This window comes from Motacilla alba, chromosome 2, assembly GCF_015832195.1.
Source record: "Motacilla alba alba isolate MOTALB_02 chromosome 2, Motacilla_alba_V1.0_pri, whole genome shotgun sequence".
Taxonomy (NCBI): Eukaryota; Metazoa; Chordata; class Aves; order Passeriformes; family Motacillidae; genus Motacilla; species Motacilla alba.
Window position 1 is genome coordinate 44,234,929 of NC_052017.1, and position 15,440 is coordinate 44,250,368.

General features: G+C 39.8%; 1 protein-coding gene across 1 annotated transcript in view; it reads right to left on the reverse strand.

The window, feature by feature from the left end:
* LOC119698120 (prolactin-releasing peptide-like) overlaps positions 1 to 11,644 on the reverse strand; it is a 43,099-nt gene extending 31,455 nt beyond the window's left edge. Inside the window, exon 1 of the mRNA XM_038129702.1 lies at positions 11,587 to 11,644. Within this exon, the coding sequence (XP_037985630.1) occupies positions 11,587 to 11,595 (9 nt within the window). The 5' untranslated portion in view covers positions 11,596 to 11,644. The remainder of the gene's footprint in view (positions 1 to 11,586) is intronic.
* Positions 11,645 to 15,440: the final 3,796 nt, after the last annotated feature.

A 15,440-nucleotide genomic window follows, 5' to 3' on the forward strand; every position in this document is an offset into this window, starting at 1 on the left:
AGCAACAGCTCCTCATAAAACTTAGAGGCCAAGCCCATCAGTCTAGATATCAGAAAACCATTTGGAATTGCATTTAAACAGATTATCTTGGGTCAGTTTAATTGAAGTAGCACCCTTTTATGTATTGAGTGGGCTCAGTGTCAGTTGCTTTATCAATATAAAAGTTTTTGTGTAAGCTTCCTCTCACTTTGCTAAAGACTGAAAGATACTTCAATGCTTTTTATAAGAGGTGAGCTTGGTCATGCACTGAAAGTGTGGTTCTCTTACCTGCTGGGTAAGATCTGGCTGGTTTCAACTTTGTTACAGAGATTCCCACCAGAGAGATCAGCTGTAGCCTGGGCTCTGCAGCTCTCCTGAGGTCAAGAGCTGCATGATGGAGCCCAGCCCATGGCTGACTTTGAGACCAGTAGACCTGGTGAACAGGTATCCTGAAAAGAAGTCTGTCTTTAGGAGAAGCTATAATGCTGGAAAAAATCGATATCAGGCTCAATTGGTCTTTTGGAGTCTATCCATTGAATTGTGGAAGACACCATCCATAAGTCATTTTACAGTAATTTCTTTTGAATGCAGAATAGAGAGTAAAGGCTTCAGATTTGGATTCACAGCTGGGAACACAGATCTAAATAAATGTTATTTCTGTCCCCAAATTGGCAGTCATACAACAATTTTGACAACTGGGGAAAAGGTAGCACTAAAGCTGTTTGCTCCCAACTGAAGAACTGGACTGATTTGTATTGCATAATAGAGGGGTTTTCAGAGGACTTGTGGCATTGCTTTTGAAGAAATGTTGATGACTGAGACCCAGCTGGAAATTGATTCCTTGATCAGATCTTTTGTAGGAAAAGAAATTAGGTCTGGCTGTTGTTTAGATGAAAAATTGAGGTTTCACGGGACTGGTAACTGTTCTGGAAGGAATGGAGTTATGTTGGAGGTTAGATCTGAAAGTCATAAATTGTTCATATTTTTGAGAAAAAAAGCCTTTTATAAGTAAACCTGGATACATTTAATAACCCAGATAAGCAGGGCCTAGAGTGATTTTAAAGGCACCTTTGCATTTTATCAAATTTCCAAGATTTCGCTTCTTTCTTTACCAGCAGCAAGTATCCCTCCCTAGCATGTTGCCAATGTCCTCTCTTCTTACCAAAACCAGCAATGTTATTGGGGATTTTTCCTGCTGAAATAGTGTTCACCTGGTCACCTTTTAAATCTCCTCTGACTCCTTGCTCTCTTCTTCAAACCTTCATCCTGTCCCTCCAGCCTCTTTTCAGCTGAAAAGACAGAGAGCAAAAGTGACTTCCTGATAGTTCCTTGGTGCTGTGCCTAGATTTGAAATTCAGACTTATGGATTCAGGAAAAGGGATGGCCCCAGGTGTCTACAGGAGATCTCTCCTAAGGAACCACGGAGATGGGAAAAAAGGTGCAAGGTTAACATTTTCATATTGCTGTAGGGAGAGCATCAAGCAAGGTGATGGAAGAGGTGGGAGGGAAGGGGCTGGTCAGCTCTGTCCATTATACAAATTCTGGAAACAAAATGAATGCTTGCTGAACCAATAAATGCATCTCTCTTCAGCATTAACAAAATACTTAATTCTAGACAAACCCAGTCTCTCTGTCCACCCCCACCAAAGAAACCAAATAACTGAAACAATCTTGCAGAGCATGAAATTTCCTTGGAATAAAATGTTTAATGTTTATTTCTACTCTTACTTAGTTGTAAGCCAGAGGTGAGTAATTGAAGAGCTACTGGTAGTTTGGCAATAATGTTTAATGAACTGAGAAATTATCTGCATGTAGGAGGTATAGTAACTCTCTGCATATTAACCTCATGAGCTGGTTAGTGAGAAAGAAAATATTTTATGGCATGGATCTGCAGCTTTCAGTCTTCGGCCCCTGGGCTGAAATCACTCCTACCATAGCCAAGCCAGGCTTTCCAAGAAGTATCACCTAAGTCTGTCAGGCTAAAAACAGAACCAGGTTCCTGCTCAGTGGGTTCTCTATCTGAATATTAAAGCATCCCTCTACTTGTTAGCTCTCCTGAGAATGCCTAGCCATGGAAGTTACTGCATACCTGGGATTTTAGCTTCATTGTTGAAAATGGTATGTTTAATCACGGGGAAAACAAGTGCTTGTGAGATTACCCTGCCCTTAAAAGCAAAATCCTAGAGGGGACCAGAGGCATTTTATCACATGATAAACTCAGCAGTGGCTGAAGCTGATGAAGTTACTGTCATGGGGTTATTTCCAGGTAAAAGCCATAGTGACTTGTCCCTACTGCTGTGCCACAAAGAGAATAATATTAGGCATTGGTGGTGTAAAAGTTTACACCCCCAGATGATTTTGGATTTACTGACTAATGGGAGAGATTGCAGAAGGGATGGACACAAAGGGAGTGTTCCCTGATATCAATGCTGTTGGTGCAGTATGTGGTCCCTGTTATGTATTGAGGGAGGTTGATATAATTTTCGGCTCCCCTTCTGAAATGTAGCTCTTGGAAAAATGTGAGTGAACAATTGCTTTAGAAAAGCAAAATCTCTACAAAGAACCTGGCATGACAACAGGGACCTCCAGATGTTTTCTCTCCAGCATTAAATAGAGCATTTTCTCATATTTTCACTTGGGCTGAAGTGTTGGCAGCTTTCATTTCAATGCCCAAAGAATGTAAAAAGCCACCTCCACTGCAGATTCATTAGTACAAAAGAGAGAAAAGATTAAATCTGGAAGGGGAACTGAATGACCTAGTTCTAGGCCTTCACAATGAACGCCCTTGGTCTTTTATCTGCACAATAAGCTGACTTTTCTACAACACACTAAATGAAATAGTTGGTCTGGCAAGAGAGAAGAAATATGATGGTAGAAAAATGGCCATTACAAGTATGAGCTTCAGCTCCACCAGTAAACCAACAGTAAATATTCAGTCAACATACCTGCAATGAGTGTCATCTGACAGCCTCAGCTTTTGTCCATTTAACTGAAATCCAAATTCTATTTTAGAGTGGTGGATGTGGCAAAAACACACATTAAAAAAAACTATCTTAGATTCTCTTAGGCCCTAAATATTCATTTCTATAAATAGTGTTGGCTGTGGTACTGGTCTCTTGCCACTTTTGTTCAGTCTAATATTCACACCAATGTTTAGTGCAGTTTCCTTTTGATGTAGTTTAATTTCTGTAGCTTTGTGTTCTATCAGTCATAGCTCAGTAAAATTAGACTGCAATTTAATTATAACACAATTAGTAGTTCTGGTCAATTAGAATGCAGTTAAGTGCTGTGCAAATCCATTATGGTAGAAAAGAATGCTGAAAAAAGAACTTGGAATCCCAAGTGAAAGGACACTGCTGTGCCTGTGCAGTCCCCTCCAGTAGTTTGAATTCAGCATATATAAGATATAGACATCAGCCTTCCCTGCCATTTGCCAGGATGGAGGTACCTGAGTCCCCTTCTCCCTTTTGCCAAACACCAGGGATTTGTGGTCCACTGTCTTTGATGGCTGTACCAGGTGGACTTTTCTCCTGTCACTCCAAATTGGGCTGGTGAGAGGAGGCCAGGATCACTCCTTAATGTTGCCCCACAGATTGTGTAACCCACAAGCCATCAAGCAACAGGTACCACACAGCCACGGCAATAACCCTCAACCTTCTCCTGCAGGACCATTGGTATGAGACCTCCCCCAGGGCCTGGGACAGTGCAGCAGAGTTAGTTTGGTACTACCAGCTGGACTCCCAAAACAGTCACTCACACCCACTCAGTCTAGAGCTGAGGCTCTCCCAGCCCCTCTCCTGGAAGCTCCTATGTGCCATGGCAAGTGTCAGCTGCTGGATCCAGAAAGTATTAGAGCTGACTGCCGGCCCCAATATCTGAGAAAACACAGTTGGTCGTTTTGACCTTTTCCCTCTGCAGCACTAGCCAGCAGTCACAGGGGACACCGGCATTTGTGGGACTCCCAGGCTGCAGGGTGATGCTGAGATGAGCCGATCTGGGAAGGATTTAGCTGGGAAGTTCCTGCAATGGGAACTGGTAATGAATCAGGAGTCCTGCTGTGGGTCAGCAGGTTCAGGGGAATCCATGCTCAAATGAAATTAGTTTGATACACTGTACCAGCAGGAGGTTATGCAGTCTGGGCAGACATTAGATGGCACTAAAAACTGCACTTTTCAGGAGCTCATTTGAGCAGAAATAGGATTAAAACCTGCCACTGCTTCCCTGTCACTGGGAAGCAGCCTGTAGAACTGCAAATTATAAGCACAGCCAAAAAATACAATTACTTAAGACACCTTCACAGACTATTTGCTCAAACAACATCATTTTCATTAGGTCTCTAGTAAAACTATCTGGAAGAACTATGAAAATGTTTTCAAGGGGTTACTAACTACTGGTGGTAAATTGCTGCAGATGTGGGGTGTAGCTTGTGAATGTCCTTAGACTTAACATGGCAGGGCTCCTGGTGCAGGCATCTCGGGAACTGTAGGGGTTTTGAAATGTCCCTGTCACACTGGGTAAAAGAGATGCTTATTGAATTGCTCTCACAGTTGTGAATCATGATGGTAGCTGGTCCACAGACATCATTGTATGGCCCACTTATTCAAGCTTAACTGAGAGTTTGAAAATAGAAATACTCAACCAAGAGGAGGGTATATTCATTGCATGTTTTTCCTTTTAAATGGGGGAGGCCTTCTGAGCAGGTAAAACAAATCTTTTCTTCACTTAGCCATGTCAGAGCTAACAAAACCAAACGTTGTCAACTCACAGTTTAGTTGCAAGGCTGGTAAGCCTTGTGGTAGCTCTTAGGGTTTGGTTTGTTTGTTCTATTTTAAAGTCAAAACAGCTTGTAAAGGCAATCAAGTATAGGAGGTTTTGATTCTTTTGTTCACCTGTTTTGCTTTTAAACAAGTGGTTTACTCCTTCTTCTTGAATGAATGAATTCTTGAATGAATGTAAAGTCTTTGCCCAAGAACCTGACGGAGTGCACCTGAAAGGTAGAGTTGGACAAGGTTTTGCTCAGCCCAGCCAATGTAATCTACTCTCCAGGTGCCTGATGAGGATCTTAGGGCAGGCTAATTTAAGGATTCTTGCTGGGGATGGAATGTTTACAGGCACGTCATATGGCTGAACCCTTTTCACTCTCACAGGCAACCCCTGGCAGATGGGTTACACTGCTCTTCATGTACAAAGGGGTGGCATACTGGTTTTGTGCATTCATTCCTCTCTGGCAGTTTGCTTTCTGTAATTCTTCAGCATGAGTTTCAACCTGTCTGTCCATGTTTAGGAGAGCATCTGCTGGCAAACAGCCCAAGGGGAAGAGGCAGAGGAACACTGAGGTGCTGCTGTTTTCTAACAAAGTAATCCCTGGCAGTTTGTGACCAGTGCGCTCGTGCTCTGTTCAGGGCAGAGAAGAGCATTTAGCTATCTGCCCCTTAGTGAATTAGATGGAAATGAGAGAACTCTCAATATCTGCAAATCAAACCTTGAAGTCTTTCCAAACACTCTGAACATGGCTTTTCATAGGAGGCTGCTCTGACAATGCAGTCATGGAAACTCATTTTTATTCCATCTGAGGAATCCTGTAGTGGGTAGCCAGAACAACCAGATGTGAACCATATCTGACACAGTTGGTGCAATGTCCCACGGGAAACACAGGTGGATGACACAAAACAGGAACCTGCAGGCTCCACTGCCCTGTTCTGTGGGGCCCTGGAGGCCTCTATTAAAATTGTCTGCCTGAACCTTATTTCAGTGAGGGTCACGGTGAGGTTTGTGTGAGTCTACATATTGATGAGGCATGCAATTACTGCCAGTAATCACTCAACATTATATATACAAAGTGTTGGTTCTCATGTTGGAGAGCTCTAAAATGTGTCTTCTAATTTTATTCAGCCAAGCTGACTTTTAGCTCACATGAAATCTCTTAGGAGAAATCCTTATATTTAACGTACTGCTTTTTGTTACTGAGCTGATGGTCAATTTAAGGTGTTTGTGATGTTATATTTTTTTCCCTCAAGTATGCATTTAAAGCATCTTTAAGTAGAAATTAGTTTTCTGTGTTAATAGTTTCAAGCAGCAGATTCAGCTACAAATCCTCTTTTCTCATCCAGACCTGTCTCTGTACAGCAGAAAGCTGCATCAATATCCTTATATACTGCAGCAGGCCAGCTGGATAAACGAGTGCATCTATGGGAATGAAGTAACCATTAAATTTTAATGTTACCAAAAGATGTAAGAACAACAGGAAGCAAAAATAATGACAATTTTTTATCACAGCTGTCCTGACATTGTTTTGCAGAATTATTATTACTTTTATCAGTACTTTGGATGTTCCTTTCCTGCTAATGGGACCCTTCTAATAACAGTGGCACATTGGGGACAATGCAAGCAGAGAATAAGAGCTAGAATCTGGGCTGAAGGTAGGAAAAGAAGGGGTTCTGAGAAAGGCACACAACTTACAGGCAGGAGGTTGTAAAAGGAGCCACAGATAACTGAACTACTTAGGATGAAGGGCTCACACTGAGGTCTCTTTGGCTTGCTCCAGTGTTTTCCTTTTAAATCCATATTATCATGGCAAGCATTTAAAAACACATGCACACAGCAGAAAGACTGCAGAGGCCTTCCCTCTGTGAGTTGTGTTGAGACAAATATGTCATCCCTTGTTTGGATGTGTGCAGTAACTACTAGGGACATTTTGATGTAGATGGTTGTAAGTGGCTCTTTCCCAGGGGTTACAACAGAGCATGAATTCAGGTGGCCACATTGATTCATTACCAGCTTCCAGTAAGATAAAGTAAGATAATGTATGAAGTGAACGTGAAAATCAATAAGACAAGCAAAATGAAATAGCTTGAGATAAGCAGGGGGATACAGAAGAAATCAATGCCATTCAGCTACTATGATGGTGAGACAGAGTCCATAGGAGATAATATTAAATTCCTAAGTCAAATATTTCAAATAGTGATCTGTAACATCACCTGTGACAATAACTGTAATAGGGATTGGCATCAGTATATTCACATGATTGCTGTGAAATTCTCCAATCAGTGAGCTTTTCCTCCTACAAACAACCACAGTAAGTTTATGGCTGTGCCAGGTTGTGTTTTCCAGGAATAACCTTTGTATGTTTAGTATAGAGAGATTTATTGATAGAAGATCAAATATTAACCTGCCACATTAAAAAAATACAACACATTAGGAATAAAGACATTGACTCCTGCCTGATTGCTGGTTGTGAGTGTGCACAGATACATAAATAAATATATAGATAATACAGCAAAGTCCTCTGATCAAAAGTGATTATTAAGTTCATTCTGGCCACTTGCTCAGACTTTTAGGAATGACTGTGTATTTTCAATAGGAAAACAGACTGAATATTTTCTTTCTCCCCTTTTTTTTTTTTTTTTTTTTTTTATAGTTTCTTATTTTTGTGAGTAGGCAGCTTGACACTGTGAGAAGGAAGGCTTTTCTTTCTTTTCCCACCTAGGACCATGTCATATAGTACATTATCAACATCTGATTTTAAATGCACAATGCAGATTGTATTTTTCACAGTATTTCTCCACTGACCATGGGGTCTCTCTCTCTTGTTCAAAATTTTTGGGTCACACACTGAATAGTGGTTATTAGATTTTATTAGATTCTGTTTGCATTTTGAAACCTCTCTTTAAACACTCTTTGGACAAATGAGGCATAGTCAGAGTATGGTTGAGCTTAGCTCAAGAAGTACGATGTGAAGGCAAAGATGTTGTGTTACCATTTTAAAAAGTATTTTTTCAGGAGGTAACAGAGGCAGCATAGGTCTGCTCCACAGCCCAGTGAAACAGGCTGGCTGCTAAAGCTAGAGTGACCCTTGCACCAGCTGCCCAGGATGGCTGCAGCTGCAGGGCTGAGATGATTTACTAACACCTCAAGAAGATGGAGATATTTGCCTTTTTTTCAGGCATTTGCTAGTGAAAGGGAATTCCTGAGAATATAATAATTTTCTGCATAGGTCTGCCACTAATTCTGGGGGCTGTTTTTATTAGCTTTTTACAATTTCTCAAATAAGAAGTCAACCTTCATTTCTTCTGGCTTTTTACTCATCATCATCATCATCATCATCATCATCATCATCATCATCATCATCATCAGTCCTTTGAAATCTGTCAGCCACTCCAACCTTGGTTTTAACAGCTGAAACTACTAAAATGTCCTAAAACTCTAGGGGTTGTCTTACTAGGGCCTTGCAGCAGCAGGAAAACTAAACTCACAATGTGTATTATTTTCTTCCCCTGGAGTCTGCAGCCAGACAGTTTACACCTGATTTATTTCTAATACCACTTGCTGTTAGTGTTTTTCCCTTCCACTGGGATATAGCTGACATTTTTCCCCTGGAAATGGATTAACATATATTTTTCTACACTGAGCAATATTTTAGTACCTAGATGTAACACTGCTATAACAACCCCCCTCTGTGTTGCCTTTGCTCCAATCATCAGAGAACAAGTACTTGTTTATGCTGAGGTTCCTATCTGGAGATATATCCAAATTCTCTTTGAAATTTGCCTTTTGAAACTTAGGAGAATCCTGCCTAGGCTGGTGATTCTGTAGTAAAGGCTGAGGTTGCCTTTGCTTGAGTTTGTGATGTGAAGTATTGGAATCACTTGTCAATCACTTGTCTTTGTGTATCATTTCTTGTGTTGCTTTTATTCTTCATTTACTTAACTGTTTGCATGCTTATGACTCATTTAATTTCTAAGGAAAATAAAAACGTCCTGACAACACTGACTTGCTTCTTTTCTGGGGCAGGTTTGCTAAGTCTCCCTGCATTCCCAGCTTATGTCTTGGGGAACTTATAAATATAAGATTTAGCCTGGTGATGTGACCCAGCTCAGATGCCAAATTAAATTTTCACCCTTAGATGTGCAGCTCTTTGGGATGATGCTTCCAAATGTAATATCTTAGTTTTCAGACAAATACACAAAAGTATGTCCCAGTTAAGAGTTTGTTCTTCAATGAGGAGATCATAACTTTTTACAGAATACACCTTATGAAAACATTGCACTACATAATAACCTTTGAGAATAACTGGATTGTACTTTAAACAACTTTTTCAATAAAACTTTTCCAGGAGACAAGTTTTCATTTATAAGGCATCAGTGAAGGTATTTGTGAGGAATTCACTACTGTTACAGATTTGGCACCTTATTAATTTGTGTTAGAATGCTGTTTCTTTGCATCCAATGTTATCTAAAGTATTTCCAAATACAGCCATCAAATCATCTTCTTGTAGTTATAGAGAGAGTAAAATTGGCTTTTTAATGCAGATACAAAAATAATAATTTATCTAAGCAAGATTAAAGCACCAGCCATTCCAAATAGCTCTTTTAAATCTACTTTCCTTCCTCCATTGCCCAAATAGTGCAATTCCTCAGATTTTCATTGCTGTAAACACAGCTGCATTCCAATGTTACTGCATTCATTTCAGCTGCATTACTCTGATGTGATGCAACCCAATGATAGGACAGCACTTGCACTGTGAGACATGAGGAAAAAATGGGAGCATTTCCATCAGCAAATGCACTAATTTAGCAGCAGACGTGAAATGTGGCATTTACAGGAAATTTCAACAGACCTCTTCTTTGGAGAAGTTATATCTCTGTAGGTGCATCTTAACTAAACTTATCTCTGATGACACTTGTAATTCTACCTACTCTAGATTTAGTCTGAGAAGATCATATGAAAGCCAGTTAATCTTGTCTTTCTTTCTCTTTCTTGGGGAATGTGTGGTCTTGGTGTATTTTAGGCAGTTGTCTGAAAGTGAGACAACTGAAAATTTTGTCTATCTCTTCTATGCACCAGAAGCCACCTATCTGTGACTTGTTATTTGCAGTCTCCCATCTCATGCTGGCAACTTTCAGGAAGGGAGCCAAGTCAGAAACCAGCCCTTATTTCTATCACAGCAAAAGGAAGACATCACTCCCATCCTTCTCCTTCACCTCTGCATCATGCCCTGGAAATTAAGAGGACGGCAGGAGTGAGTCAGTGTTCCCAACTCTGCAAAAGTCAATCTTTCCAGAATATCTTTTGAGTGTAACTCTCCTGTTAGTTACTGTCAGGAAATAATGCATTGGCCTTAAAATAAATCATCTCTCAACCTATCCCCACGCACACATATGGTCTGCAGTCTCCTACATCTTGCTGGGGTTTACAATACTGCAAGGAGAGCTGTGACAGAGCAGAGCCAAAACCCTCAGGGCTTTTAGTCCAGTCAGCAAGACAGATAGAGGTAGAAATGGAAGCAGAAGCATCCAAAGTCTAATGTGCCCACAGAGGTCAGGAAAGTCTTTGTTAGTGGCTTTCTCGCTTGCCAGAAAGGACCTTGTAAGAATATGACTCTGCAGTGAGTTTCTTGAGTACTTTGACAGAATGTTTTCCTGTCTTGATTAAGGGGGAGCCTTAATCCAGCATCACACAGTCAGGTTTTTACAGGGTAGAACAGGAGCTCCTGTAAATCTGACAGAGACCATGACTGAAAGCTTATTTGCTTTCATTCTCTTTCCAGAGATGTAGTGTTTTCACTTTTCAGAAGCATACATTAGTTCTTTTAATTTAATTTCAAACAGCACAGAGAAGTGATTTCTTTGGGGCTTCTTCTCTGCAGAGCAGAAGAGGAATCACTAATCAAAGTTAGAACTCTGAGTGATGATTTTTTTGCTCCTCCAGCTCAGGTACAATATATTTTAGGCTTTCAGCTCTTATGGCCTGTACTTGCAGGCTTTCCCACAGTGTGAACACCTCGTGCTTAGGGTGGGCAGCACTTCATGGCTACCCATCAGTGCCATGGAAGGAGACCAGTGTGCCCTCAAAAAAAAAAACAGTTTTGGGCTAAAGGAAACTTCCAGCTGCAGTAAAAATGGGCCTCACTTTATTACCTGTGATGGAGCCAGGCTGTTTTACACCAGTGAAGAAATTAGGAACCAAGAACAAAGCAGCCTTAGGAAAAGATATGTGGGAGGTAATCACTTCTGTTTCACCAGGAACACAGCCAGATTTAGACCTCTGTTTATGTGGGGGCACTCTGCTCTTACCAGTTTAACTGGAAATCAGAAGACTCCATATTCTATGAGATCAGATCTACACAATGTTTGCTACTCCTTGGGGCGGATCTTCATCACACAAAACTCCGACTGCCTTTTCAGACACCTCTGCGTTTTCTGGGATGTCCTAGGCAACCACAAAGCTCCAGCACTTGAGCATCCATAAGCTTCTCATAATTCCATTAAACATTCATTACATCTTCAATCTGCCTTTTCTACAATTCTTTGTCCTACTCTGTGCTTCATTTTATAGTAATAAGGCTTTTTAAATACTCTTTTTTGGAAGCTTTGTTTTTTCTTCCAGAAGAGGTAAGAAAGGTGGGAAAATAAAGGCAGAGACTCCACTTAGTAGGTATGCTTGGCATAACCTTATCTAGTTACCACTAGTAAAAATGGGGACAAATAAGGAGGAAGATAGGAAAGGCATTGTTAAGACATATTTTGGATGTGGTGTTAACTGTGGTGTACAAACTGCTGTCCTGTGGTGAAAGCAAGAGGATGCTTATCCATCAGCTGAGCCACCCACCTTGTTCATCCTGCACTGAGGAGGCAAAGGCTTGGCAACAAGAGCCCCAGTCCTGTGGTTTGCCCTGCTGCTCACCAGTTGTGCATGCCCACGTTGCTACAAAGGGGAATTAAAGCAGCTCCCTCCTGTGGGATGTGATCCTGTGTCTCCTCAGGCTCACCTTCACCTGGTGCTCAGCAGCTTTGCCACTGCGCAGATTTTGTGGGGCCGCACCATCAGCACTGAGAAGCAGAGCACAAAATAAACCTCAGAGAGCAGGTTACACAACTTTTGGCACCTGATTCTTATCCCTATAATGATTCCTATTTGGAAAATATAGTTCTGCACGTACCTTGTATATGCACTGTGTTAAGACACCTCTGATGAGGTACAATTTGGTTGCTCCTACAGCAGTGTGATATGCAGACTACTTTGCTCTTTCCAGGAAACATCAGCCAGCGAGGAGGTGGAGCAGGCTAGAATTCCCTCTGCCTAGCCCAAGCATACTCCTTGTGTATCAGGTCCACTTAGGCAAGTTTGAGCAGCCTGTGGTGCCTCTTCTAGCCTTTTGTGACGGTGAGAGTCCAAAAACTGCATGCAGGCAAGTATGTAAAGACAATAAGCCGTCCTAAGAAGCCCCAGAAAAGAAATGCTGTTATGAAAAGAAATAAAAAGTATGTTATATAAAAAATGGCATTGATTTTTGATTTTCTAACCATTTTTAAATGGTTCTTGATTTTTTCTTCTCTTTGTGAAATTGTCTCTTATTTTCCAAAGAGGAAATACAGTCCTTAAATTAGATCTCACAGGGATGCTGGCTCCAGAATTGTGAAAATTAATACACAAGCAATTAAATTTGAAAACAAAAAAATCCCAACAATGAATCAGGAAAGAAGTCACTGACATTAAAACCAGAGTTATGCAAATTAAGTCATAAACTCTCAGCCAAATTTAGGAAATTTTTTGATCTTTAATTCACTTCACTCTGCCATCAGAATCCTTCTTGCCTATTTCCCCCCAGGATAGAAGTCCATCATTAAATAATGGATGCATAAACCCCTCTTTTTATTTTTTCCTCTAAATAAAACTCTTTATAGGAAATACTGGAGAGGAGCAAAAATTAAGGATGAAAAGAAACTACAGTGATGGTAAGTGACAAACAAAGCCAGGCCTTGAAGAATTAATTTCATTCTCTGAATTACACTGATCTTATTTGTGAGGTCATTATATGCATCTTTGTTTTAGACTTCTGGAGAGTCCTACACATAGAGAGAGGAATAAAATGCAGTCTTCACTTGATGTGAAGTACACTGAGTTTTGATTTACTTGTTTTTTTTATAAAGAGCTGGAGTCTTGCAGTACTACCCTGCAGAATCAGTACAGCTGTCACTCTGCCATTACCAAACAAACCCTCTGAAGCCATCAGAAAGCAGAGTCATGAGTTCTTCAGGTAACTCAGCAAAATTTGTTATATGAAATATAACTGGGAGAACTGTATATAATATAATATAATATAATATAATATAATATAATATAATATAATATAATATAATATAATATAATATAATATAATATAATATTATATTATATTATATTATATTGTATTATATTATAATTAATATAATTAATATAATTAATATAATATGGAGAACTGCAACTTTTCAGAGTCGCTGGTGGGCTATGAAATTTGTACTTTGGCTTTAATAATGTGTGTACTTTTATTAGTCTACCCAAAAGACTGGAAGTGATCAGTATGCATGTTACAGCCTGGACCATGCTGCTCGGTACTGGGATCGCCCTGATCTGAGCAGGCCTTCAGGGCTCCCAGGAAAGGTGTTCCCTTCTCCCTGGGGAAGGTACCTGGTGTCAGACTGATTGGTATTTTAAAAAGTCCATGGCCCATAGAGATAGTCACAATTATCTAGAAAATATATCCACAGCTGTTAGTGTACCTAGCTAGCTGGAAACATGGGGAGTCAAAGTCAAGTAGTAGGTGTAGAGTAAAAAAAAGCCACAAAAAATCTCCAATAATCTTGGCTCGGTTTGTCATGGATATGAGTTATCAACCAGATCTTTGGCATGATGTGTAATGGGCTCAGCACCTTTTGGTTTTGCAGCCAGTTGATTTCCAGGGAGGTGGTGATAGAGCAAGGGAAGAACTGCTGTCTCTTTGGCAATAGTGGACTCTTCAGAGCAGAGTTACAGCTGTTCATTTTAACTCCAGGAAGATCTCTACACATTTCAGCAGCTCAGCTGCAATTAAAAGTAGTAATTGATAGAGGATTAAAGGCTATATCATTAAAAATTACTTGACCTTACCACTATAGATTATTAGATTACTGAAGGGAAAGAGGCACTTTCCAATAATACTCTTTTACTCTTCCAGATTATTCTTGACAGCTCCTGCAATGAAAATGTCAAGATAGCTGTGTCGAATGCCCTTGAATTAACAAGGCACATTATCATGTTTGCAAATTGTTGCCAAATTACGCTCATCAAAGGGGTATTTTAGTCCACTGATTGTTCCCCTCACAGTAATACAGAACTAAGACTCTAGAGATGGGTGTCCTTGTGCAGTGGCAATTTTGTCATGTTGTCAAATCCCCTTAATCTTCCTTTGGTTTATCTGTGCTCCTAAAATACCTGCAGTATAACTTGCATTTCTGTACAATCATGTATTATTCTTGTCTAATGCATATGATCTACGCGGGCTATAAACCTTGAAAGTGGCATTAGAATTATAGGCCCTTTGTAGAGGGGATGAAGGCTCTATTATCATTCATTATAGAAAGAGATTAATTAAAGAACTGCTGAAAGAAATGCTTTAGGAGCCTCTTCAAAGTAATTAAATGTTGGGAGTCCTGCATTAGCACCAGACTGATTCTGGTAGACCAGAACAATATCTGTGGAGTTCCAGGTTTGTTTTTTTTAAATATTTCTAAGCACTGCATAAATAACAAGCATTGCCAATTAGTAAAATTTTCCCAGTCTGTCTTATGAGACAGATAGATAGATAGATAGATAGATAGATAGATAGATAGATAGATAGATAGATAGAGAGAGAGATGGATAGAGAGATGGATAGAGAGATGGATTGATAGATAGATAGATAGATAGATGATTGATAGATAGATAGAGAGATGGATAGAGAGATGGATTGATAGATAGATAGATAGATGATAGATAGATAGATAGAGAGATGGATAGAGAGATGGACTGATAGATAGATAGATAGATAGATAGATAGATAGATAGATGGATGCATAACAAAATTTATATCTATTTGGGTTTTTTTTGAAATTCCTATGTAGATTGCATAGAAGTTTCACAAAAATATGTGTAGATAGTAGTTACACATATTACTTAAAGCCCTACTTTGGCATCTGAGATTTGTATGAACATCTCAGTTTTCATATCAAAAGTATTCATGGCCCCTGAGATCAGGAAAAGGACATGCTCTTACTCTTCTGTTTTCACTTCCCCCCTTTTTTCCCTACAAAAAATAATAATGGGAAAGTAGAATACAAATAAAATAATAAAATTTCTTTCTTTTCCGTTTGATATTTCATAATCTGTAAATTGATCTCACTTTTTTAAAAGTCTTTGTAAATACAAAACTCAGTATGCAAAGCTGGTCTCCACAGCAGAGATGTTGTTGTTTACAATGTGTCATCTCTTCAGCTTTTAGCAGGGAACAAGCACAAAGTAAGCATTATAATGCTGACAGCTGTAACAGGAAGAAGCACAATGTGCTTTTTTATCTAGAGCAAAGTGGAAGGGGTGCTGGTGCTCAGAGACCAAGACTAGAACAGAAAAATACACTATTTGAAGTGCCTTGCTTGGAAACGTCCTTTAAGAAACTAAAAGTTCATTTT